Source organism: Epargyreus clarus, unplaced genomic scaffold (genome assembly GCF_041222505.1).
Source record: "Epargyreus clarus isolate Ecla_fem2 unplaced genomic scaffold, WU_Ecla_fem_2.2 ptg000036l, whole genome shotgun sequence".
NCBI classification, from domain to species: Eukaryota; Metazoa; Arthropoda; class Insecta; order Lepidoptera; family Hesperiidae; genus Epargyreus; species Epargyreus clarus.
In genome coordinates, this window is record NW_027332241.1 from 1,099,051 (window position 1) to 1,124,050 (window position 25,000).

A 25,000-nucleotide genomic window follows, 5' to 3' on the forward strand; every position below is an offset into this window, starting at 1 on the left:
TGTGTTGCAATTTTCCTGAACAAAGTATTTTCTTTCTCTCTTTCAACCCTAGCCAAGAGTGAGTCATAAAGAAATTTTCCCTTGAAATGTCTCGCGCAGTAAATAGTGTGTCGTGATGTAAATATGTAGATTTGTTTGCGTGTGTGCGTATCCTACATGCCGGGGCGTTCACCTTGCGGGATCCGTATTCGCTTGGTCTTGGGGTTCCGTAGGTGTGATGAAAAAACGTTTTTAAGGCTTCTGTCGTGTCTGCCTGTAGTGACAACTGTTAATGTCAATTATGTCATTTATGACACTATTGACATCTGTCACGCACCATGCTACACCGCACGGAATATAAGAAACACCCATATATGGGCATTGGGTATGTACCCATAAACAGTTAGTACATTCGTTCCGCTCGGGCGCCAGTTCCGGTGGGGTTCGATTCTCGGCCAATACTTATGTGCATTTTAAGTGATGATCCCATTCAACTCATTATTGACTAGTGGGTACAAAAAATCTAGCTTTGATGCCTTGAGAAAATCATTATATATATTTTTTCAAACTACAGTGAGCATATAAAAAATAATTATAGTTTGAAAACTAAAAATCACGCTAAAATCGCACAAGGAATATCGTTAATCCTGATTCCTGACGATCCTGATGAGGTAAATGGAATGAAATTATTAAAATCGTGTATTGTCATCGGTTCTTGATAATTGTTCAGAATTTTAAATTAATTGCACTGTTCAAACTGGGTAAAAATCGAGTTCAAAGATTCCGTTACATACATACATACAGGTCAAGCTAATAAAAGCGTGGTCGAAATAAACAATAATGGTTACTCTGTATTAGGTCATTCACTTTTTCTTTTTTTTATAATATAGGAGTAGCACACGAGCATGCAGTCCACCTGATGGTATGGCTACTGCCGCCTATGGACATGTAATCAACCCCAGAACCTGTGGTCGGCCGCAGATGTGCCGCTACCCCTGAGGACTAAGCTGGAACGCCTCGGATAAGTACTCGTATGTCTCTCATAGCACACATGAAACCAGAACACAGCAGCCCTACACTGCTGTTATTAGGTAGAAATAGGTGTGGCGGTGGTACCGCCGGAGTCGAACCACAGAGGGCTCTACCACCTAAAGCATAGTTGTGACGTCATTTCGTAAGCCGACTACCAACTCGAAGTGAAAGAGTAGTATGGACTTCAATGACTAATTGTTAGTAATATCGGTATCCGTATCAACTTTCCACTCGCTGACCCCGCAGTCAAATGGAGTGTGCTGGTGATTTGCGGTTTCTATTGCTTTCATTTTGCCATTACGTTGTGGTGTGATGTGGAGTGCACTTGTTATTATTATTAAGTTTCTGTATATATTTTTTTACTCTGGATTTCCCGGGTTTTATGAGGTAACACGGGCTCAGCCAAATGTTCATTTCTGCCTAATAACAGCAGTGTTAGGCGCTGCTGTGTTCCGGTTTGAAGGGTGTGGTAAGGGAGATATACTTTTCCGAGGCGATCCAGCTTAGTCCTCAGGGTTAGCGGCGCATCTGTGGCCGACTGTTTCAGTATTACCGCTTTTTGTAACTCAAGATAAGTGAATTTTGGGAGATCTATTGCTTTAAGGCATTCCAATTATTATTATTTTATTATTTTATAATTATACCTAAACGATGTGACAGACGTGCTACCTGATGGAAAGCAGTCACCGTCGCCTATGGACATTTGCAACACCAGAGGAGTCGCCAATGCATCGCCGGCTTTAGAGAGCTCTTTTTACACCTTTTTTAAAGAGCCCCATGTCATAACGCTCTGGGAATACCTCAGAAGGAAATTATGTTGAAATGATAAGTATTAAGTAGTAAATGAGCATGTATTCCACCTGATTGTAAGTGGCTTCTGCCGGCTATAAACATTTGTAATCAATCCCAAATAAGATAAAAATTCAACCTGAGATCGCCCATAGATGCGTTGCTATGCCTGAGGACTAAGCTGGAACGCCTCAGAAAAGTGTGTCTCCCTTACCACCCCTTTAGAACCGGAACACAGCAGTGCTCAACACTGCTGTTATTAAACAGAAGTAGGTGTGGTGATGGTGCCGCTAGAGTCGAACCAAAAAGGGTTCTAAATAAGAGTAATTAAATTTCGAAGTTCACAGAACCCTTTTGGTTCGACTCCGGGACCATCAACGCCACACTTATTTCTGTCTCATAACAGCAGTGTTAAACGCTGCTGTGTTCCGTTTGAAGGGCGTGGTAAGGGACACGAGTTCAAACTTTCAGCCTCCGGAGTTGAACCACAAAGGGCTGTACCTTCAAACTATACATGTTACGTTTGACCTCCCTAAGTGCAGTGACCCCACACTGGACGACCGCGGGACCGTCCCGATCTGTATTCTCCACGCGACCACAACGTGTTGTCACCTTGGTGGATCGTACCTTTAGTGCGGCACTTATAAGATTTTAACCGACTTCAAAAAAGGTTTTGTATTCGAGCGCTGTGTATGTACGTGTGTATGTGTGTATGTATGTATGTATGTATGTATGTGTGTATTTATGTATGTATTTATGTAATGTATGTAAACTTGTGTAATCTGGAGGCACGGCAGTGCCTCCGCCAAGTCGAGCCAAAGCCAAAAATAGCGGCACGGCCGTAGCATTCTTTTCTCGAAGCAATTCGGCCCATTTTTGACCCCCTGTAACTTCGTTGTATATGAAGCTAGAAGCCTGAATTTTCAGGAGCCAAGCAAGCATTGTATAGACACGGTGTATTACCAATTTCATTTAATTTGAACCAGTAGTTTAAGAATTACAAGTAGTCAAAGTTCGTAATTTTGTCACTCACTGACTGACCGATCATCAAAATGTTAAGGCACTTCTAGCAGACATAGAAGGTTAAGATTGAGAATACAATTAGTGTTTAGTATATAACTCACGGAAAAACTATAATATTTTGCAATTTCTGTCCGGTTATCTAGATACACCAACTACATAAAATAACTTTGTATCCTATATAAGTATATAGGATTACAAAGTTATATTTGCAGTTAATGAATCTGTGTTCCTGTCCGCGAAATGTACGAGTAGTAGGGGAGCCCATGATGCTAAATGGGTAGAAACTCGAGCGTCGTTTGGACCTATACGATTGTATAGATTACACTTTAGTAAGTGAAGAAAAGTTTGTATGATATTTTTCGATTCAAGGTGGGAATAGCTTCTAGAGGATTCGAAAGATGTAAAAAAATGAGTCAGACGGACATACTCAAGGCGCAGCAGAAATATGTTTATCTGCTGGTTTGCAGCCATACGAGAGGTAAAAATGGAGAAAAAAAATTACACCAGTGCATTAGATTTTCAAAGGGGGATATTAAGTTACCCCAGATGAGTCGCCCATTCGAAAGACTGACGATTCGATTCGAAAGACTGTCAGTGACTCTTCGAAAATGCAAAAAAAATCGTTATCTTGACACACTCGAGGGCGTAAGATTATTATACAGGAAATTCCAGCTGATGTTTTACTTTTCTCATAACCCTTCATCTGACGATTTAGTGGAGGGGTCTTTTTATACCGACGATTTGAAAAAAAAAAAATGTATTTTCCATAAAATTTGCCTTTTCCTTTAGCTTGTTATACACCAGTACTTTCCAGGGATTCATGCTAATAAGTGACGCTATCAGATAGTGTATGTACATATTCTCTTTTTAAATGACTGTTTTTTCACTACATCAACGTGTGGTATGATTATGATGTTACCCGTTTTCTAGCATTATTTCCTTTATATTAAAAAAAAATACCGCGCTCAAGTATGTCCAGGTAACGATTTTTTTGCAACCTTATTACTCCCTAACGCCATCCTCAAATCGTCAGATTGTTATAAATTTATTGTTTTCAGCATGTAATTAAGCTACTATAGATTTCACGATAATTTTCCCCGTGCGAACCCCCCAAATGGATGGTTTAAGATACTCTATAGGATGTAAGGTATCTCCCATATCTTAATCTGCCGCGTTCGAGTCACTCTCGAAATCCCCTCTTAGGCTCCCCTACTATTATTGGCGACGTCAATTGTTTTTATTCTCGAGACAAAAGAAGTTTTCAATTCCAACTTCAATTTAACTTCAATACAAATAATGAGTGAAGTGCGAATCGAACTCGTACACTGAGGGTTCCGTACCAAAAAAAAACATGTGTTTTTTATATTTACTAATTGATATTATAGCAGCCATAGAATGCATTGTGAAAATGTCAACTGTAACATCTATTGCGGTTCAATAGATAAAGTGAAAAACGCCAAAAAATAGCAGGTCCTTATATGTTTGTCCCTGTAGTTCCTGGACTAAAATAGGGCTACGATATCCCCTGCCTGTCGTAAGAGGCGACTAAAAGGGGGCTTCCGGAGTTGGGCGTGGCAAGAGTGGGAGCTCGAACCGTCCTATAAGTGTCCCCGGGAAGGACGGCGGTATGTGTGGTTGCATACCGTCGTGAACACCGGATAGTTTGGGAGGAGCGAAACTGCTCCCCCAGGGCAGAGCTCGATCGGGGCATCGCGCTTGGAGGACTTCGGTTGCGTTTCGTCGGAGATCCCGGAGTTCTCCAACAAACATTGAGGACGGCCACCGGGGGGTTTTAGTGCGGTAAAAGTCCCACATAACCCCGCGTCACTTTCAGGTCATCGGGTACCTTTTGAAGATTTCCTCCTCATAAAGAAAAAAAAAACTATCCTTTATTTGAAAGTTTTTCTTTTTATTTTTAGTACTTGTTGTTAAAGTGGCCATCATTATACATATTCCGTAAAAAAATTAAGTTTCTATCTATTAAGGTTCCAGAAATAGAGCTCTATGTCAGACAGACAAACGGACAGCTTAGTAATAGGTTCCGCTTTTACCCTTTAGGTACGGAACCCTAAAAAGTAATATAATATCAAAAACATACCGAATTTTTGACAAATGTCATGAGAATAAAACTATATGTTGCGGCTAATGTGCCTAATCAGTTAAAACGCAGATTAGCTTGCCCATTACCTAAAGTACAAAACGAAGATTGTATCAATTTTCACCCCTTGACGTCGTTTCGTGCATGCCATGATGCGTAGTCGTGTCATGAATTTACGACAAACATTGCATATTTTCAAGAAACAATATCGCTTTGCGGCATGATGTCGCTATGTATCACGTATCATGTATACGTCGTTATGTCGTAAAAAGGCATATGTTTTAGCCCTAAGAACAAGTCTGAAAAGATGTTTCGAATTTTACTACATAGTTAATCTGTATATTATTATCTTCTAGCTAATCTTGAGACTAACTAGTTAATGTGTATGCTAACGTATTCTGCAATCTAACGGTAACATACACAAAAAACTGTCGTGAGGTAAAGCAACTGTCACAGTATTATAAAATAATAATAAGTTTGTTTCCAAGGAAACAAATGTTTAGGCAAATTTCGCCCTTGTTGCGCTTAAATAAATGTCTGTATGAAAATAAGCATACATAATTATAAAATTTTACAAAGTTCACAATGTAAAATCCTTAATAACTTTTAAACGGATTACCCTAATTACACAATTCTTTGCCCTATCCGTTTTAGACCTAAACCTACCAAATGGCATTAAAGACAAACCAATATCTACACAAACAAAAAATCATGTTTTCAACTTACGTAATATTTGAAAAAAATACACCCTCTATATTATTCCACTACCTCATCGTGTTGATTATAACGATAAAATTCTTGAAACTTTTACTAATGAATCAGTTATCTATTTTTATAAAAAAAAAAATCCTCGGCGGGAACTTAGTTGCCAACCTATTACTTTCTCATACTAAGCCGTAAGTCATGGCCATAACATCGAAGAATTAGTAGATTAACCAACAAATTCTTCAATTTTATGACTTATGTATAGTCCTAAAGAATTATACATAAGTCATATGTTACGTATAATCCTTAAGGATTAGTATACCAAGGTATGAAAATATATGTATTTCTTCAAAATTTTCCTTTTACTTTAATTTGTCACATAACATTACTTTCCAGAATTTTATCCTTATAAGCAACACTATCATATAGTGGAATAATATAGAGGGTGTATTTTTTTAAAACTGAACTCGTTCGATTCCCGGCTAAGGCAAAAGATATTTTAAAAACGAATGATGCAGTTATAGTTTTTATTAAAATCGGCCTCGTAACCCCTTTCAGCACTTTTCGCTAATGCACTTTTCGATATTGTTCGGTCAAAAATATGGTCTAGCTGAATATATGTATTATTAATATACTTTGCAAGTAATAATTTTAAAAATAACTACAGGTTGAATGCAGAAGACAAATACAGACTAATAATTTAAGTATGATTTCGTTATTGGTGAGTAAACTTACTGAAAAAGGATTTACTGTTAATTTCCGGAAAAACAGTTGCACAATTAGTAACTCTATGGTTAATATCATCGCAACTGGCCACAACGTACATGGTATACATAAATTTAAACAATTTGTCAAATCACCGATGTGTAATTTGACAATGTCAAATAAATATTGGCATAGAAGACTAGTCCGTACTAATCCGGAATATATGCAAATTTTAAAGAATATTGTGACTCGTCTTGATGATGTGAACATTACGACGGATATGTCGACTAGTAAGAAACCATTTCCAAAACTTTGAACGGGAGCGAACTTTATACTGGAGATCGTACATACAGATTTATGTGGTCCCATGGTAGCTACTTCATTCAACGGTTCAAGGTACATGTTATTATTTATCGACGAATATACTCGAATGACACATGTTAATTTTCTCAAACATAAGAGTGAGACTACGAAATTTAAAAAATATAAAGTTCACGTTGAAAAGGCAACTAGCAAGTCGAACAAGTGTATGAGATCAGGTGGTGGAACGAAGTTTTGTAATAGAGCTTACGATATTTTTTGTCAACAAATGAAATTCTACATCAGAGGGCGATATATAGTATATACCACCAAACAGAATGGTATGGTTGAAAGAGCTAACAGAACTATTATCGAAAAATCGAGAAGTCTATTATAAATTGCAGCGAATTTGAACAAGAGCGTTTAATACTGTGATTTATATCAAAAACCGGAGTCCAATGAAGGCAGTGAAAGACTGCGTGCCACTACAAAAATGGTCTGGGAAACGAGTAGATGTTACCTATTTATGCTTATTTGGATGTGCAGCGTATATTCTTATACCAAACAGAAAAGACGAAAATTGGATGTAAAGTCAAAACCAATGATTTTTGTCGGATATTCATAAGAAGATATCGATTATTTAATACGAAGTCACGTGAAATCACAATCAGTCGAGTTGTTAAGTTTTTAGACGATGTTTTTCCTGAGGATAACGGGAGTAATTCCAGTTGTCAAAATATTAACTTTTTCGATTTAATTTATTGTCATGTTCGAATGAAAGTGGTGATGAATGAAAAGAGTGCATGACTGATGCGGGTGTTACAGGTGATATAGGTGTATGTGTGCCTGCGGTTACAGATACAAATAAAGTAAGTAATGTGATTAATGCTATGACGGATGTAAGCGAGTCTGAAGTAATGGAACGTGAATCTGTTGATATAAGTAATGGTAGTAATAGGCGTTATCATGTTAGAGAGAGGAAATAAACTGAATTTTACAACTTTTTAACATTTAATTTAATTTCAGAGAGTGGTCCTGTAACGGCCTGAGTGTTGGCCTGATCGTAATTTGTGCTAAAATAAAATCAAACTTGAATTCTTGTTGGACCGCCGCGTGATAGCATGCTTATAGATGACTGAGTGATTATTTGAGACCAAAAACAATGTATTTTAAAATTATTGCAAGCCTTTGGTATGTCCGTTTGTAAGTCCGTATCAACTTCAATGGAGGTTGATTTGAAATAAACAAAAGGTAACTCAGATAGTAACAGTAGTCTACCGTGTCAGAGTTTAGTGGGGAGATTCAACTATTTAGCCAGTTCCACGAAAGAGTTATGTTTGGTAGTATTTATGTAGAGTTTTGTTATAGGTGGGTAATATAGATAAAGGGGGCGTATTGTAAGAACCTTTTTAATATAAATTGTAATCTATATTACTGGTTGTGTATAAAATGATATTGTTCGGTGACTCAAGATTAAAATAGAAATGAATAAAAACGTGGTCTAGCGGAAAATATGTTTTATTAATATACTCTTCAAATAATAATTCTTACAATAACTACAAATATTACCTACAAAAAAGAACGCTCATTCTCGTAAGACAGTGAGGGGGCTTTAAAAAATCTGTTGTTGACATTCAAGTAATAGAAGGTCCCGGAAAGGAAAAAAAGTAGGCATACCTACAAAAAGGAATGAGATGCCATCAAAAACACTGCTTGTAAAAAAATCCAAGCCTCGCCATTCAGCTCTTCCACCGTAAAAAGTCGTGAGATCCATGGAATCCAAGCCGGTTGGTTCATACAGACTCTACTTAAGAGACCTTCTGTCTTAAGGTATTATCTCACTATCTAACCTAACAACATCATATGGGACCATATCAATATTAAAAATATTTTATGTTTCAAATAAATAGATTGGACTTGGCAATCGTAGTAATGTTACTCGTGTGGTGCGATATGATGCGATTAAAACACAATGTGAACTGTTTGTGGTATCACCGCTTCCAGCAGCACCACCGCTAGATCAATTTTTGCGTCTTAAGCGCTGCTATGTTCTAGTTTCAAGAGTGCGGTAAGGAAAATATACTTTTCCGAGGCGTTCCAGCTTAGTCTGCTTCCTCTATGTTATAAAAAAAAACAATGTATATCACAAGTATATGTATATTAAATTAAATTAGTTCGTTTAGTACGATTGCCAAATCCAATCTATTTATTTGAAACATAAAATATTTTTAATATTGATATGGTCCCATGAGATGTTGTTAGGTTAGATAGTGAGATAATACCTTAAGACAGAAGGTCTCTTAAGTAGAGTCTGTATGAACCAACCGGCTTGGATTCCATGGATCTCACGACTTTTTACGGTGGAAGAGCTGAATGGCGAGGCTTGGATTTTTTTACAAGCAGTGTTTTTGATGGCATTAAATTTATCATAAAGACTTCGTTAGTATTATACAATAACAGAATCTTTATAATACTACTAGTAAAGTCAGTGATTCCAGCGCCGGGGACTTTCCCTAAATTTTAGGGAAATTATAATTATTAGGAATAATATTTAGCAGTTTTTCAAAAAAATACATCGCACTTGTCACGTTCATAATTGATAATTCTCGAAATTAAGTTCCAAATTTCAGTTTATTTGGTTCGAAAATTTAACAGCAAATTGTCTGCCAAATGGACAGATGGACACACGAGTAATCCTATAAGGGTTCCGTTTTTTGATATATCGTGCGGGACCCAAAAAAATTAGATTTCATCGTATAATTCTGCCTCTACTAGGTGCGAGGTTGCCACTTAGGAGATTTTCCTCTAAAATGAGGAAAATAAGTTTGTCGAATGTTTTTTTTTTTTTTGCTTAAGGCTTCTTGATATAATATTTGCATTTTTTGGAAAAAAAAATTGGCATTTTTGTGGCGCATTAAGGAATTTTCGATTATATCTGTAGCCTGTTAATTATGACCTCCTTAAGTGCAATGACCGTCCCGTTCTGTATTCTCCACGCGACCGCAGTGTGGTCACCTTGGTATCGTACAACCTTTGAGGTCGTTCGGTGCGTTACTTGTCACTTTTTAATTAAACTGACCGTGTATTGTGTACTTAATTAGTATTTTGCACGCCTGTCAATAAGGGTCATTTTGTTTTCTACACTAATATTATAAAGAGGAAAACTTTGTTTGTTTGTTTGGTTGTAATGAATAGGCTCAAAAACTACTGGACCGATTTTAAAAATTCTTTCACCATTCGAAAGCTACATTATCCACGAGTAACATTGGCTATATTTTATATGAAATATATTTGATAAATAGATTTTGAGGCGCTACAAAGTTTGCCGGGTCAGCTAGTACTTTATAAACTTGCATACAAGTATAAAAGTACCTAATAGCATGCAGTCCACTTTTTTGTTACATAATATAGGAGTAGCAGACGAGCATGCACTCCACCTGATGGTAAGTGGCTACTGCCGCCCATGGACATCTGTAATCAACCCTAGATAGGATTAGATATTCCTACCTGAGGTCGGCCACAGATGCGCCGCTACCCCTGAGGACTAAGCTGGAACGCCTCGGAAAAGTCTGTCTCCCTTCAAGCCGGAACACAGCAGCGCCTAACACTGCTGTTATTAGGTAGAAATAGGTGTGGCGGTGGTGCCGCCGGAGTCGAACCACAAAGGGTTCTACGACCTTCGAAAGTTCTACTTGTGTTAGGTGAGCCCCGCTATTTAAAGTATTACACAGTGTGTTATGTGTGTGTGTGTGTGTGTCTTAACAAAAAACAAACAAACTCACCAGCATAGGTATGTTCGGCACGACAACGGAGTCGTCGTCGGCGCCGGCGCTCAGCTCCGGCACGAAGGTGTAAGATCTGCGGTAGTGGAACGAGAGCGTGCCGTTCTCGTTGTCCGTGATGTTCACCTTCTCCCACTCCTCCCTGGGGATGATGGGGGATTGGTTAATAACATCGGGAAAGAATATTGGGTAATAAAGAAATTGGGTAGTTAAGGAAAATTGGACGGAAGAAAGTTATAATGGGGATTAATTAATAAAACATCAGGAAAGATACCGAGTAATATGGGTGTTAAAAAGAGGGTAGTAAAAAGAGGAGGGTTATGTTGGTATATAAGAAAAATCGGAACGGATAAACAGGTACAGTATGAATATTTCAAATTGGGATTCGGGAAGATAGGAGGGTTATATGGGTGTTTAAGAAAAATCATTATTGAGTAACATGGGTAGTTAAAAAAAATTAACGGAAGAAGAGGGTTATGATGGTGGATATCTAAGAAAAATCGCAATATATAAAATAAACACGAATATTTCAAATCGGGAAGGTAGAATAGGGTTATATGGGTATTTAAAAAAACTCAAGACAAGTAGAAAGTTTATACGAGTACTAAAAATAATCCCATAAAAAAATAGCTAGTTTAAAAACCACAAGTCTCGCAACTCAATTCTTCTATCGTAAAAAGTTGTGAGATCCATGTAATACCAAGTCGGTTCCTTTATTCAGTCCTTACATAAAGGAAATTATTTCTTTATTTACTACGTAATTAGTCAACCCAACAACATCTTGTGATGACCATATCAATATGGTCATCATAAGATGTTGTTGGTCATAACGAGAAGGATCAGGTCATAGTCCACCGCGCTGGACAAGTGCGTATTGGTAGACTTCACATACCTTTGAGATTTTTATTTTTTATAAATCTCTCAGGTTTCCTCACGATGTTTTCCTTCACCGTTTAGCAAGTGACAATTAATTTCTAATACGCACATAACTGAAAAATCAGAGGTGCGTGCCTGGGATTTGAACCTCGGACCGCTCGATCGAGAGGCCAAGTTTCTTAACCATTAGGCTATCACTGCTGTTAATGTGAAATAGATTGACCAAGTCAATCTATTTCAACCGTTCTAAACCATCTAATTTAACTTTTTAACGCATGACTCTTTGTAGTGACAAAGAAAGCATGAGATAAGGCGACAGCATCGCGACTGTATCGCGATCTTATTGCGATTGAATCGCTATAAAAAGTTGCCGAACACACACACTTCACAGACGTCCATTGTCGGCAGTGACCACTTTTTTTTTATAATATAGGAGTAACAGACGAGCATACAGTCCACCTGATGGTAAGTGGCTACTGCCGCCCATGGATATCTATAATCAACCCCAGATAGGATTAGATATTCCCACCTGAGGTCGGCCACAGATGCGCCGCTACCCCTGAGGACTAAGCTGGAACGCCTCGGAAAAGTATGTCTCCCTTACCACACCCTTCAAACCAGAACACAGCAGCGCTTAACACTTAACGCTTTACACTTAAAACAATTGGGTCCATACTCCATCCGTTTTACTTCTTACTCCTTTTAATTGTCACTGCATAGAAATAAAAATAATAACGTACAATAACAGTGTAATTACAATAATAATTGTGGCACTATTTTTATAATTATGTTCTTACATGACAAGACGTTTAGTGCATACGAGATGGGCTATTAAGATTTATGACGCTGCAATACTTAAGAATATAATTCAGTGTAAAATATAAGAGACGGGAAAATTTATAGCTTTATTTACCTGCATGTAAAAAATTACTTGTATAATGTTTTTAGGGTTCCGTACTTAAAAGGTAAAAACGGATTTTTTTATTTATTAAGCCTCCACTGTCTGTCCGTCTATCACAGGACTCTATCTAGATATATAGGTAGACATTTGAAATTTTTAAAGATTATGTATAACCGAGGCCGTTATAACAACAAATAATGAAAATAAAAAAGCTAAAAAATAAATGCGCGTCGCCATACTTTTTTTTTTTGCATTTTTCCGAGTATCTATTGAACCATAATAGTAAGACAGTTCAAATTTTCATAATGTATTTACTTCAATGGCTGATATGATAACAAATGAATGAAAATTTAGTGGTACGGAACCCGCCGTGTGCGAGTTCCAATCGCACTTGACCAAATAGTAGCATTATTCACGTTTCGGAAAAGAGAATGCCACTTCAACGGAACTGAGGGAATTCTACTTTAGGGCCGGATTTAAAGGCCTGGGGCAACAAAGGAGTGGAGGTCCCTAAATATTTTCCACATTGAAAGCTAAAAAACCGTCATGTCATTTAAAAATTTGCTGCCAAGAAATAAAACTAATCCAACACTATTTGGAAGAAAACACACTAAATACTGTTTGAAAAAAGCTTATAAAAAAACTAAATTTTTAATTTGGATATTTTATTTATATTGTGGGGGCCCCTATATGGTGGGGGCCCCGAGGTAGTAGCCACTCTTGTCCTCCCCTAAAACCGGCCCTGATTCTACTACATTCTTAGCAATAATAAAATTTTCCATTTAGCTATCAAAAGTCATATTAAACTCAAATTGAACAACAACTTAATCTTCTTATAATTGAATTCATATATCTTGGTAGATATTGGTATTTGAACCAATTAAATATTAATTTGATAATCGTTTTCCTGCCATCAATTGTTATCTTAGAGAAATAATTGAATTAATTGATTCGAGAAATATCTCCGAGACTCGCGTGGCGGAGCAGGAACCTGGAACCCTCTGCGCGCCAGACCTTATGGGTCTGGCGCGCAGAGGGTTCCAGGTTCGATTCCCGGCTATATTTAAATAATGAATTTAGACTTCTGTTCTGGGTCTGGGTGTTTTGTATTTGTCTATGTAAGTGTCCAAGGCACCCTCGACACAGGGAATCTTAGTTCGAAGCTGTGACTGTAGAAGCATCTTTAAATCCCTTTATTAATTATCTTATGCCGCGTCCGCACACTTGCCGAACTGTCACAAATTCAAGCGTGTAGATAGAGCGTTTGACATGGTTTGCGTAGGTTTGCAAGCGCTCATAGCATAGCTTTTGGTCAAGCCAAACTTGGACAAACCTCTTAGTTCGCGGCAAATATTCGATCCTTATAAAATATATATATATCCACTAAGGGCTGGCAGTTTGTCTGAAAAACTACGATGACGATTATGAAGCAAGGAATATCAGTATTATTTCTAATTAGTAATAATATAACAGTTATCTATACTAATATTACAAAGAGGAAAACTTTGTTTGTTTGATTATAATGAATAGGCTCAAAAACTACTGGACCGATTTTTAAAAATCTTTCACCATTAGAAAGCTACATTATCCACGAGTAATATAGGTTATATTTTATATGAAATACATTTGATAAATAGATTTTGAGGCGGGACAAAGTTTGCCGGATCAGCTAGTTTTAATATAAAAGTGATTATATATCGTATCCAAAAAGTTCCGAGGTAAATATTAAGCTGAATTATAGCGAGGCATAGCGTAGTTAAGTTAGCTTATTAATAAATGACATCTATTAATACTGCTCTTACAAGAACTTCTTGTTTATGAAATAACTAGTTTTACTATAAGCATAACGCTACTTATAAATAAGTGACGATCAACCTTTAATATCAGAGAAACACGCACAGGATATTGTAGGGTCACTAACTGTTTGGAATTTAAAATGGGACATGTTTATGATCTCCACCCCTCCATCAATCCGTATTGGAATACTAGAGAAGTAAATTTATTATTTTTTTATAATATAGGAGTAGCAGACGAGCATGCAGTCCACCTGACGGTAAGTGGTTACTGTCGCCCATGGACATGTGTAATCAACCCCAGATAAGGTTAGATTCCTACCTGAGGTCAGCCACAGATGCGCCGCTACCCCTGAGGACTAATGTGGAATGCTTGGAAGTGTGTCTCCCTTACCACACCTTTCAAACCAGAGTGTTCTAGTATGATGACTGTGTAGCAGCGTAGGCCTCTCCCATATGGAGAAACACAATTTTCGTCAGATCGACGGAAAGTTCAATTTCAAATTTGATCATGCTCTTTTTATAATACTAACACTGCGTATTTGAAAGGAAATGCTTTTTAAAGTTCTGATAAGTACTGTCTACTACCCTTTTATATCCCACAGCTGGGCAAGGGTGTCCTTCACAATCTGAGAAAGTTTTAAGATCTCCAAACTCTTTGTTTTAAAAGGGGGACGAGGTAGTCCTTAGAGAAACTCGACATTTTGGGGGAGGGGTAATGAATCAAGCTATGACAGATATTTACTTACGAAAATTATCATCAATGATTATATTATACATGGAAGTTGTAAGAAATAGCATAATCCGCAGAATAATCTACCCTGCCCCTTTCAACGAGTATTCAAAAACTACTGAAATACGAAATAGAACTATCCCGTAGCGCACGCAACCGCTGGTCACACTAACAACGAGTTATGGCGGATTTTACACCAAGGTCGAGTGTATGAAGAGTATGTGGTTAAACATTAAACATCATGGTACCTATTGAAGATCTCTAAGCTCAGCAAATATGTATAAGTGAGAACCTTTGTTTAACAATATCTTGTGTACCTACGTAAACTATCATGGAATATGAAACGGAAAATTTAATTCGTATGACGTGAAGTAAACATTGATGGAGCGTGTGGTATATTAAAAATATATAGAAGTAGAATATCATAGAAGTAGATGGAATATAAAATATTATAGAATTTTTAAGGTACAATTTCGTGGTTCAACTCAGAGCTACGAGCTACTGACGAATGCCGCCAAATACACAAACTAACAAACATACATATATCTATGTACAAGTAAGCGAACAATCAAAGAAATAAACTAACAAACATACAAGCAAGCAAAGAAACAAATAAACAACTAAGCAAACAAACAGATCTACTACGAAAACAAACCTAACGAAAGCACAATCAAACAAACTCACAAAAAACACGATGTTATTATAACACAAATCTCTTTCTGTCGCAGTCACGTAGATTCAGTTCCAAGATACTTTAGTCACTTACGAGTAGACGTAGGGCCCCAGCTCGTCCAGCACCGGCTTGGAGCCGTTGTTGAGGAACTCGTCCGCGTTCGTCACGTTGTACACGTACACGCGGACGAACGGACGCACCGGCGGCCGCGCCCACCACTCGAACGTCACACACACATACACAAAGAGAGAGAGAGACATATGCGTACACGCGTCCGCAGAGAGAGACATATACACACAGTCACACGACCACACAGAGAGACACACACAAACAGTGAGAACCATAGACGTACAAGCGCACGTAGGGAGAGACATGTACACACATACACACGGCTACACAAAGAGACACACACGCACGCTCATGACAAACCAACGCAACGACAAATAGACACGCAAACAATCAAAGAAACGAAAAAGATAAATAAGCAGACAAACAAACTAATAAACATACGCATAAAATAACAAGCAAACAACCAAAGAAACCTACACTAAAAAACCAAAAAACCAACGCACGAACATACAATTAAACTTAACCAACACGCACACATACACATAATCGCACTCGTATAACATAACCCTGCTGTCCCAGTAGCATCAAATAGGTAATAGATATAAGGTAGTTTCAATCTACTAGCGTCACTTACGAGTAGACGTAGGGCCCCAGCTCGTCCAGCACCGGCTTGGAGCCGTTGTTCAGGAACTCGTCCGCGTTCGTCACGTTGTACACGTACACGCGGACGAACGGACGCACCGGCGGCCGCGCCCACCACTCCCACGTCACACACACATACACAAAGAGAGAGAGAGACATATGCGTACACGCGTCCGCAGAGAGACATATACACACAGTCACACGGCCACACAGAGAGACACACACAAACAGTGAGAGCCATAGACGTACAAGCGCACGTAGGGAGAGACATATACACACATTCACACGGCTACACAAAGAGACACACACGCACGCTCATGACAAACAAACGCAACGACAAATAGACACGCAAACAAACAAAGAAACGAAAAAGATAAATAAGCAGACAAACAAACTAATAAACATACGCATAAAATAACAAGCAAACAACCAAAGAAACCTACACTAAAAAACCAAAAAACCAACGCACGAACATACAATTAAACTTAACCAACACGCACACATACACATAATCGCACTCGTATAACATAACCCTGCTGTCCCAGTAGCATCAAATAGGTAATAGATATAAGGTAGTTTCAATCTACTAGCGTCACTTACGAGTAGACGTAGGGCCCCAGCTCGTCCAGCACCGGCTTGGAGCCGTTGTTCAGGAACTCGTCCGCGTTCGTCACGTTGTACACGTACACGCGGACGAACGGACGCACCGGCGGCCGCGCCCATCACTCCCACGTCACACACACACACACACACACACACAGACACAGACACGCATGGAGAGAGAGACACATATACACAACAAACGTATCCTTATACAAAGACAACAAGTAATCCAAGAAATGATTAAGAAACCAACAAGGGCACAGGCAAGCAAGTAAACAAGCAAGAAAGCAAACAACCAAAGAAATCGACCCTAAAGACAGAAAAAAAAGAAAACGAATAGGTAAACAAACGAACGCACAAACACGCCAACAAACACACACACACACACACATATACACTCTATAACATAACCGTCCTGTCGCAGTGAGCTAAAACATGAAACAAGACAGATCTATCACAGAAAATCGGGTACTTTAGTCACTTACGAGTAGACGTAGGGCCCCAGTTCGTCCAGCACCGGCTTGGAGCCGTTGTTGAGGAACTCGTCCGCGTTCGTCACGTTGTACACGTACACGCGGACGAACGGACGCACCGGCGGCCGCGCCCACCACTCGAACGTCATCGAGCCGGGGCGGAGCACCAACTCCTGGGGAGAGAGAACACATATTAGTATTGAGGTCCACAACAGAAGTGACGTCTTTTGTTGTCACTGAAGTGAATTCGCAAAAGTGTCAGTACATTTAATATCTTATATGTAACGCTATAATTAGGGTACTCTATCGCTTTAGGTTAAGAATACCTGTAATGATAGATGTTACGATAAATAAATAAATAAATAAAATAAATATATTACGTGACGAAAGTCGACGGTCATGGGAATAAGGGCCCCCTTGGCATGAGGAGATAGAGACGATTAGGGGCCCCCAAACCTCAGAGGGGCCTCAAACTCCATGCACTTTTGGATTCATGCATGCTTATACAATAGGATTAAGAATCCCAGACAAAATTAACTACATATCTAATATATAAAATTCTCGTGTCACAGTTTTCGTTGCCATACTCCTCCGAAACGGCTTGACCGATTTTGATGAAATTTTTTGTGCTTATCCGGTATCTATGAGAATCGGCCAACATCTATTTTTCATCCCCCTAAATGTTAGGGGTGGTACAACCCTAATTTTTTTTTTATTTATATGGCAACACAACGTTTGCCGGGTCAGCTAGTGTAAAATATAAATTTAAATGTAGTGGCGCAGTTTATTTGGTCTTTTGCTTGTTTTTATTATTTTTGGTGTATAAATAACTATAACATGGCCGGATTCTTATTGTTTCTTACATTACTACTTTCTGATAGCAGCCCCAATTATTATGTATCCAGCGGCCTCGGCATTTGAGAACCTTTTTTACTGAACTTTCGCGCATGTACAACTTAAGGACTTCTTCTTCATCCTTACAGCAAGTGATAATTAATTTATGATACACACAACTTTAAAAAAATTAGAGGTGCATGTCCGGGGTTCGAACCTGGGACCCCTCGATTGGGAGGCCATTTCAACCACTACTGCTTTTTAGTAGAATTTCGCAAGTGCAAATTAATGTTTACGCGGTCTAATGACTCTGTTGTCGACACAAAAGTTTTTTGTTTCGACACTAGTGTCAAGGTTACACCGACGAAACAACTATATAGAATCTTAATCTGTGCGATTTGTGAAATTGATGTGCATAGACATACATTAGTAAAGATACTTTGCCGTCTTGAAATGGAATGTAGCCACAAACGGCTAATTTGTCAGTTATTTTTTTTAATTTTCGACAAATAAAAAACATTTTTAAAGAAAATTTTAGGAATAAATAACTAATACTGCGTAATTTACATAATAAATAAGTATTTCAAATATTTTAGGGACATTTTAGCACGGAGACGTGGCAAAACTTTTTTACGGAACTATTTAAATTCTCAAAATTGGTTACATTTTCTTGTTAAGAACTTACTAATCTATGTATATATAAATAGATGTGATTTTGGAAAAAATATTTTCGTAGAGCAGCAGTGTAGCGCTGTTATAATTGTTATAAGACTACTAGCTGACCCGGCAAACGTTGTGTTGCCATATAAATAAAAAAATGCTAAGGGTGAACAACCCTTATCACTTAGAGGTATGAAAAAAAGATAGTAGCCAAGTCTCAGACCTACTGAATATGCATATAAAATTTGGTGAAATCGGTAAAGCCGTTTCGGAGGAGTACGGTAACTAACATTGTGACACGAGAATTTTATATACGAGTATAAGATTTTACCGAGGCGTTCAAACTTAGTTCAAAACAAAAAAAATATTATTTTAAATTTTACAAATTTATTATATGTGTAATTAATTTAGTCTCTTGTTCTAATTACTCTACCAATACGCACTTGTCCAGCGCGGTGGACTATGGCCTAATCCTTCTCATTCTGAGAGGAGACCCGTGCCCAGCAGTGGGACAGTAGTGGGTTAATGATTAATATTAGTTAAGACGTTTTGCTAAAGACATTTTTTGCGATTTTCTTAGGACTGGAACCGACAAATATTCCATCCGTCCATATAAATCAGTAGCCACCTAAAACGGAATTTCAAATTTGCATAGATATAATGACCTACTAATCTACTACCATCGTGTACCGTGACTCAATGCGACCATACGTGGACGGCACGTTACCACATAACCGTTAATTCTGTCCAAATAACGGTGACCTACCATATACAGAAAGATTGGATTTTTCGATAGTTCTTTATAAAAAAATATGTTAGTCTTTGATTTATGAAACTGACTTTTGTCGTTAGAGGTATTAATATCACACTTTTTTCTGTTTTATAAAAGTAATATAGCGCTGCTGTTTTCTGGTTTGAAGGGTGTGATAAGATTAACATACCAGAGGCTCGTGGAGCCTTCAGAGTCGAACAACAAAATGGTTCTACCACCTTAAGACTTCTGTTCTTTATACATTTTGTTACAGATATCCTTGGGTGAATAACATCAAGTACTGTGGTACTTTGACAATAGGAGATCGCCCGATAGACGATCGATAATCATAATTCGGAGCTTGTACATACACAAAATGCTTAGAAAACTTCAACAGCGTGATTCAGAAGTACAATAAGTACCAGTGGCGCCATCTCTTGACGTATTACGAAAACTCGCCACATTACTAAGCATATTACTTACGGAAAATTGCAACATTACTACGGATTGCACACTTACATGATCTATGAACAGTCGGATCCACGTGCTGAAGAATATAGCGCATATGATGCCGGCCAGTAGTAACACCACCGCTGACGCCAGCACGAACCCTGGAACAAATGGTGCGAATTAAATACAGTATTGATAATGTAGTCTATTAGTAAGTTTGAAGGTGGTAGAACCCTTTGTGGTTCGACTCCGGCGGCACCACCGCCACACCTATTTCTACCTAATAACAGCAGTGTTAGGAGCTGCTGTGTTCCGGTTTGAAGGGTGTGGTAAGAGATAGGCTTTTCCGAGGCGTTCCAGCTTAGTCTTCAGGGATAGCGGCGCATCTGTGGCCGTCCTCAGGTAGGAATATCTTATCTTATCTGGGGTTGATTACTGATGTCTAGAGTTGCGCAAAATGTATCACTAAAGTGAAAAGAGTGATATATATCTTTTGAACTCAGTGATATATATCACTCTTTTAGCTCAATAGCTCACTTTAGCTCAGTAGCTCTGTAAAGATACGCGACATTTTATATCAGTATATCAGAGAATCAGATCAAAATGTTTTGACAACATTTTTGATTCCTATAATTAATACAAAACTGGCAAGAAATTATATATGAATTATCACAGCCAACGCTATTTGTATATCCCGGTTTCCATGTTCTTAGCAATAAAATATTTTAATTTAGTGTTTAATACGTAACCGTAACTGTTATATATCTCAATCAACGCATTTGACTCGAATCAGGCTCACTACTCACTCTCAGTCAGTCGCTCATTTGACTCATCGCTCACTCGCGAGCTAGTATAACACTGTTGAGTTGAAGAAGATCTTATATCCGGAATCGTTTGAATCTATGAACTAAACCATGTGATGCGGATATAAAGATATAATTCAAATCCGTCGGAGTTGATGAGTGATTAGCTCTTTGGTGAAGATATATATCTTTTATATCACTCACTCGCGAGCTACACAATTCTACTGATGTCCATGGGCGGCAGTAACCACTTACCATCAGGTGGACTGCATGTTCGTCTACTACTCATACATTATAAAAAAAAACGTAGGCTCATAATTAGACACTAAACATAGATACGAGTACTGGTGTGGTGTGCGGTAGTGGTGCGCATCTGGCGACATCGAGTTAGCTGTCAGTTGATCTGGCACGTCACTCTTAGTGTGGACGCTGTGCGGGTAGGACGGGTAGTGAACCGATTTGTATTATATTTGTACTAACCGAACCTATCTGTACGATAAGAAGCTTAAGAAGAAGGAAATTGGGTGTGATTAGGGAAATAATACTTTTCCGAGACATTCCAGCTTAATCTTCAGGAATAGCAGCGTATCAGTGGTTGACCTAAGGTGGGAATGTAATCCTATCTGGGGTTGATACAGACAGTAGAAATATGGGCAGTATGGAAACTCCCTACAAAGCGTTCGAAACGGCACACTCACGCAAACAAGCGCATCGACGAGGCCTATAACCGGTTTTCGCAGTGCTGCAGTAGCGAGTGTCGCATCAAAACGAGTGGTCACTTCTCTATTTGTTTGCTATTTATTACCATGATCTTTTCAAAAATGCCACGAGCGTATTGCGTGGTATACGGCTGTTTAAACTCGGCTTCATCAAAACCGGAGTTATAATTTTTTTAATTCATTTTTATGCTTATTCATTTCATTTATTGCTTTGATTTTTATTCATTTGTATGCTTCCGTCAAAACTCGTAAAAGGTTACGCCGTAATTAATACCAAGTTAAAGATCTACAAAAAATCAAAGTAAGTTGTATCACAAGTTTTAAAGTGTTTAAAGTGTTTTCGACGCCGTGAGATTACCTACTTATATATTTGTAAACTGCGTAGTTATTGCAATTCGATTGATTCATCATTACAGCACAGTAAATGCTAAAATAGAAATAAATAACACTATTATTAAAAAATAAAATAGTGACAACCCTACTGCTTCGATGAAGTGTAGGTATTTATTTTATATAAATAAAGGTCAAAAAACTAAAAAACACGCTTTTATGATAAAATCAAGTAAAAAGTAGAAAATAATTTTCAATCTAGGAATCATTTAAGGAACAGTAAATAGTATAATTGTGAAAAAAGCGTAGGGTCCTCCATTTGTCAGTTTTCGAAAAGCACATACATACAGTCATAGATACATACATATAACCCAAGCTAATAAAAGCGTGTTAAAAATAGGCTTAGTTTCCATACTGGTCCATATTTGTACTGTGATACAGATGTCCATGGACGGCAGTAGTCACATATCATCAGGTGGACTGCATGCTCGTCTGCGACATTATAAAAAAACGTAACTTCTACGAAGATTTTAAATATTATAGAAACAACAAATGAGCAATGCCCTCTAATGCTCGATCGTGGACATCTGTAATCAACCCCAGATAGGATTAGAATTCCACCTGAGATCGGTCACAGATGCGTTTCTACCTCTGAGAACTAAGTTGGAATGCCTCGGAGAGGTATATCTCCCTTACCACACTTCAAACCAGAACACAGCAGCGCTTAGCACTGCTGTTATAACAGAAATAGGTGTGGCGGTGGTGCCGCAGGAGTCGAACCAGGAAGATTTAATTTATGTATTGAAATGTCGCACCAACAAGGTAAACATTAAACCCATAGATTGGTAAAGATTACTCACTCCTAACAAGAAAATGCAACCAGTTTTGACAATTGCAATTGTCACTGTCATCTATTATCGTGAATGAAAAATATTTAAAAAATGTAGTTTTTAGATCATTTACGATATTTCTCCGCTTATTTTCTTCGATTTTGTGTTTTTGCACCTGCATTGCACATATCGGCATTGTTCAGTGTAAATTACACTATGACAGCCATTAAATGGCTGGACATTGGTCAGCCGATTAAGTCATTTAATGGCTTCCTTCAATTGCAAGGAGATATCTATACTTATCTGTGATTAAACCTTACAAATAATTTCGATAAAATAATGAGAGAACTTCTTAGTGCCACTTCAATAACAGGTGCATACAACATATATACAAAGCTTCTGCAACCAAAAGTTCATTTTTAAGGTTCCGTACCCAAAGGGTAAAAACGGAACCCTATTACTAAGACTTCGCTGTCTGTCTCTGTTCTGTCACAGGACTATATCTCCGGAACCGTAATAGATAGACACATGATTAGTTTACAGAGGATGCATAACGGTGGCCGCTATAACAACAAGTACTAAAAATAAAATAAAGTTGAATATTAAAGGGGGTCTCCATACAAAAAAGCGGTATTTTTCGGCATTTTTCGATCTAACTGTTAAACCGTACTAGGAAGACGGTTGAAATTTTTACAATCCGTTTGCTACTATAACTGGTATTATAATAAATACAAATAAGAGCCATAAAACATATTTTAACATAGTTATTTTAATTTTATTATACGTTGTTTACGTATCATTCATAATCACTCCATCGCCATCTATTGTTGTGTTATATAACTAAGTGTTGTTGAAAATAATAAAATGAATAAAAATAAGTTAAAAATAATGAACATTTGATGGTACGGAAGCCTCCATGTGCGAGTTCGACTCGTACTTGGCGAATTATTATTTAATCATCAATGAATCACATGACGGGCCTAAATATAAATACGGAGTATCATTACTTTTAAAATGAAAATAACAAAAAAAAATACACGTAACCTTCACATTCGTCAGATAAAAATATGACGGAACATAATTAACACAGGACTAAATATAAATACGAGAGGCAATTTATTTTTTTGTGTGTTACCAATAAAATAACATACAACCTTCTTGAAAATCTTAATATAGTATTACATATGAGAACACAGTGGCACTCAACCTATATGTCCTTTATAGAATCGTAAACTATGCATTTGTTCATGTGATGATCTTTAGCAAAGTTGTTGTGCATGAGCCCACGAAGGTTTCTGAGTTGGTACGATCAATTGGCACCACTGTCATTCTAACGAAGGTACAAATTTTCAGTTATATGTATGTCATGTTATTTTTTTTTAAACGCGGACGAAGCCGCGGGCTCTTCTAGTTTCTATTAAAAATATCTTTAAAACAAGCGTTTTAGTAAAGCTATTTTGTTTCGTATTCTTCTAAGAAAACCCTTTCATTTGACATCCATATCAAAAATAATCGATCCACCATATTGGATTTACAATGACGTCACAAAGGTAATCATGAATTGTCATCCAAACCAAATGTCTTATATAACTAGCTGACCCGGCAAACTTTGTGCTGCCATTATTTAAACACAACGTTTGCCGGGTCAGCTAGTATATTATAATTGTGCGTGATATGAGCTTATGTGGTAATACATATCCTTGGCGAGTGGTTGCTCACGACCACGTTTTTATAATTTAGTCACGATTGATGCTACCTAAAGCCCATTTAACTAAGCTAAGGGACCTTGCACTCGTGACGTCAGAAGTCATGTTCTTGAACTAGTGGGATGCACGAAACATTCTAATGAAAATGTATTTTTAAAATCCAAATTATTATTATTATTTTAAATTGCTCGGAAAATTTTAGAAAACATGCGGATCACGTCAACAATGCTCCTCTGTATCAATAATCAACCTATCAAATTTTTACTTACCAAAGATAAGAAATTGGAAATTTAAAAATCTCTAGTGTGAAGAAATTGTCAAATGTAGATCAATGGTAGGTAAAACGTTGGATAGACTGAATTTTAATAACGGACGTTAAATAAATAATCAAAGGATAGCTAAGAATCTTTCATGTTACTCCGTAAGTATAAAAGAGACTTCATCAAAATCAGGCAAACCGTGTTGAAAAAATATTACAAACACACTTACATATATACATTTATATTTAGACATATTTTTTTAAATAAAAGTTTATTGACTTTCCAGCATGCGCATCTCAAAGTTCAACCCCCACTGTCAATCCATTCTAAGTGAACCCCATTGTTTTCTAACGGCAATAATTTGACAACACAATAACATTCATCTTGCCAACTTACCAGCCTAACTACATTGTTATAACTATGTAATTAGTAATTACTATTGTCTTCGAACAATGGACGAGAGGATCGCTAATTTTGACAG

The 25,000-nt window shown here is 37.6% G+C and overlaps 1 protein-coding gene across 4 annotated transcripts in view; it reads right to left on the reverse strand.

The window, feature by feature from the left end:
- The window catches only part of emp (epithelial membrane protein), a 113,019-nt gene that overhangs the window by 21,085 nt on the left and 66,934 nt on the right, over positions 1–25,000 (reverse strand). For 3 of the 4 annotated variants that reach the window (XM_073092376.1, XM_073092377.1, XM_073092378.1), the window contains 3 exons: positions 19,941–20,032; positions 17,189–17,349; positions 10,414–10,555 (listed from right to left, as the gene is read on the reverse strand). In XM_073092376.1, coding sequence (XP_072948477.1) covers positions 10,414–10,555; positions 17,189–17,349; positions 19,941–20,032 — 395 coding nt within the window. Of the gene's footprint in view, positions 1–10,413; positions 10,556–16,092; positions 16,167–17,188; positions 17,350–19,940; positions 20,033–25,000 lie in introns of those variants that run through there. The other variant, XM_073092379.1, reaches the window with a different exon arrangement.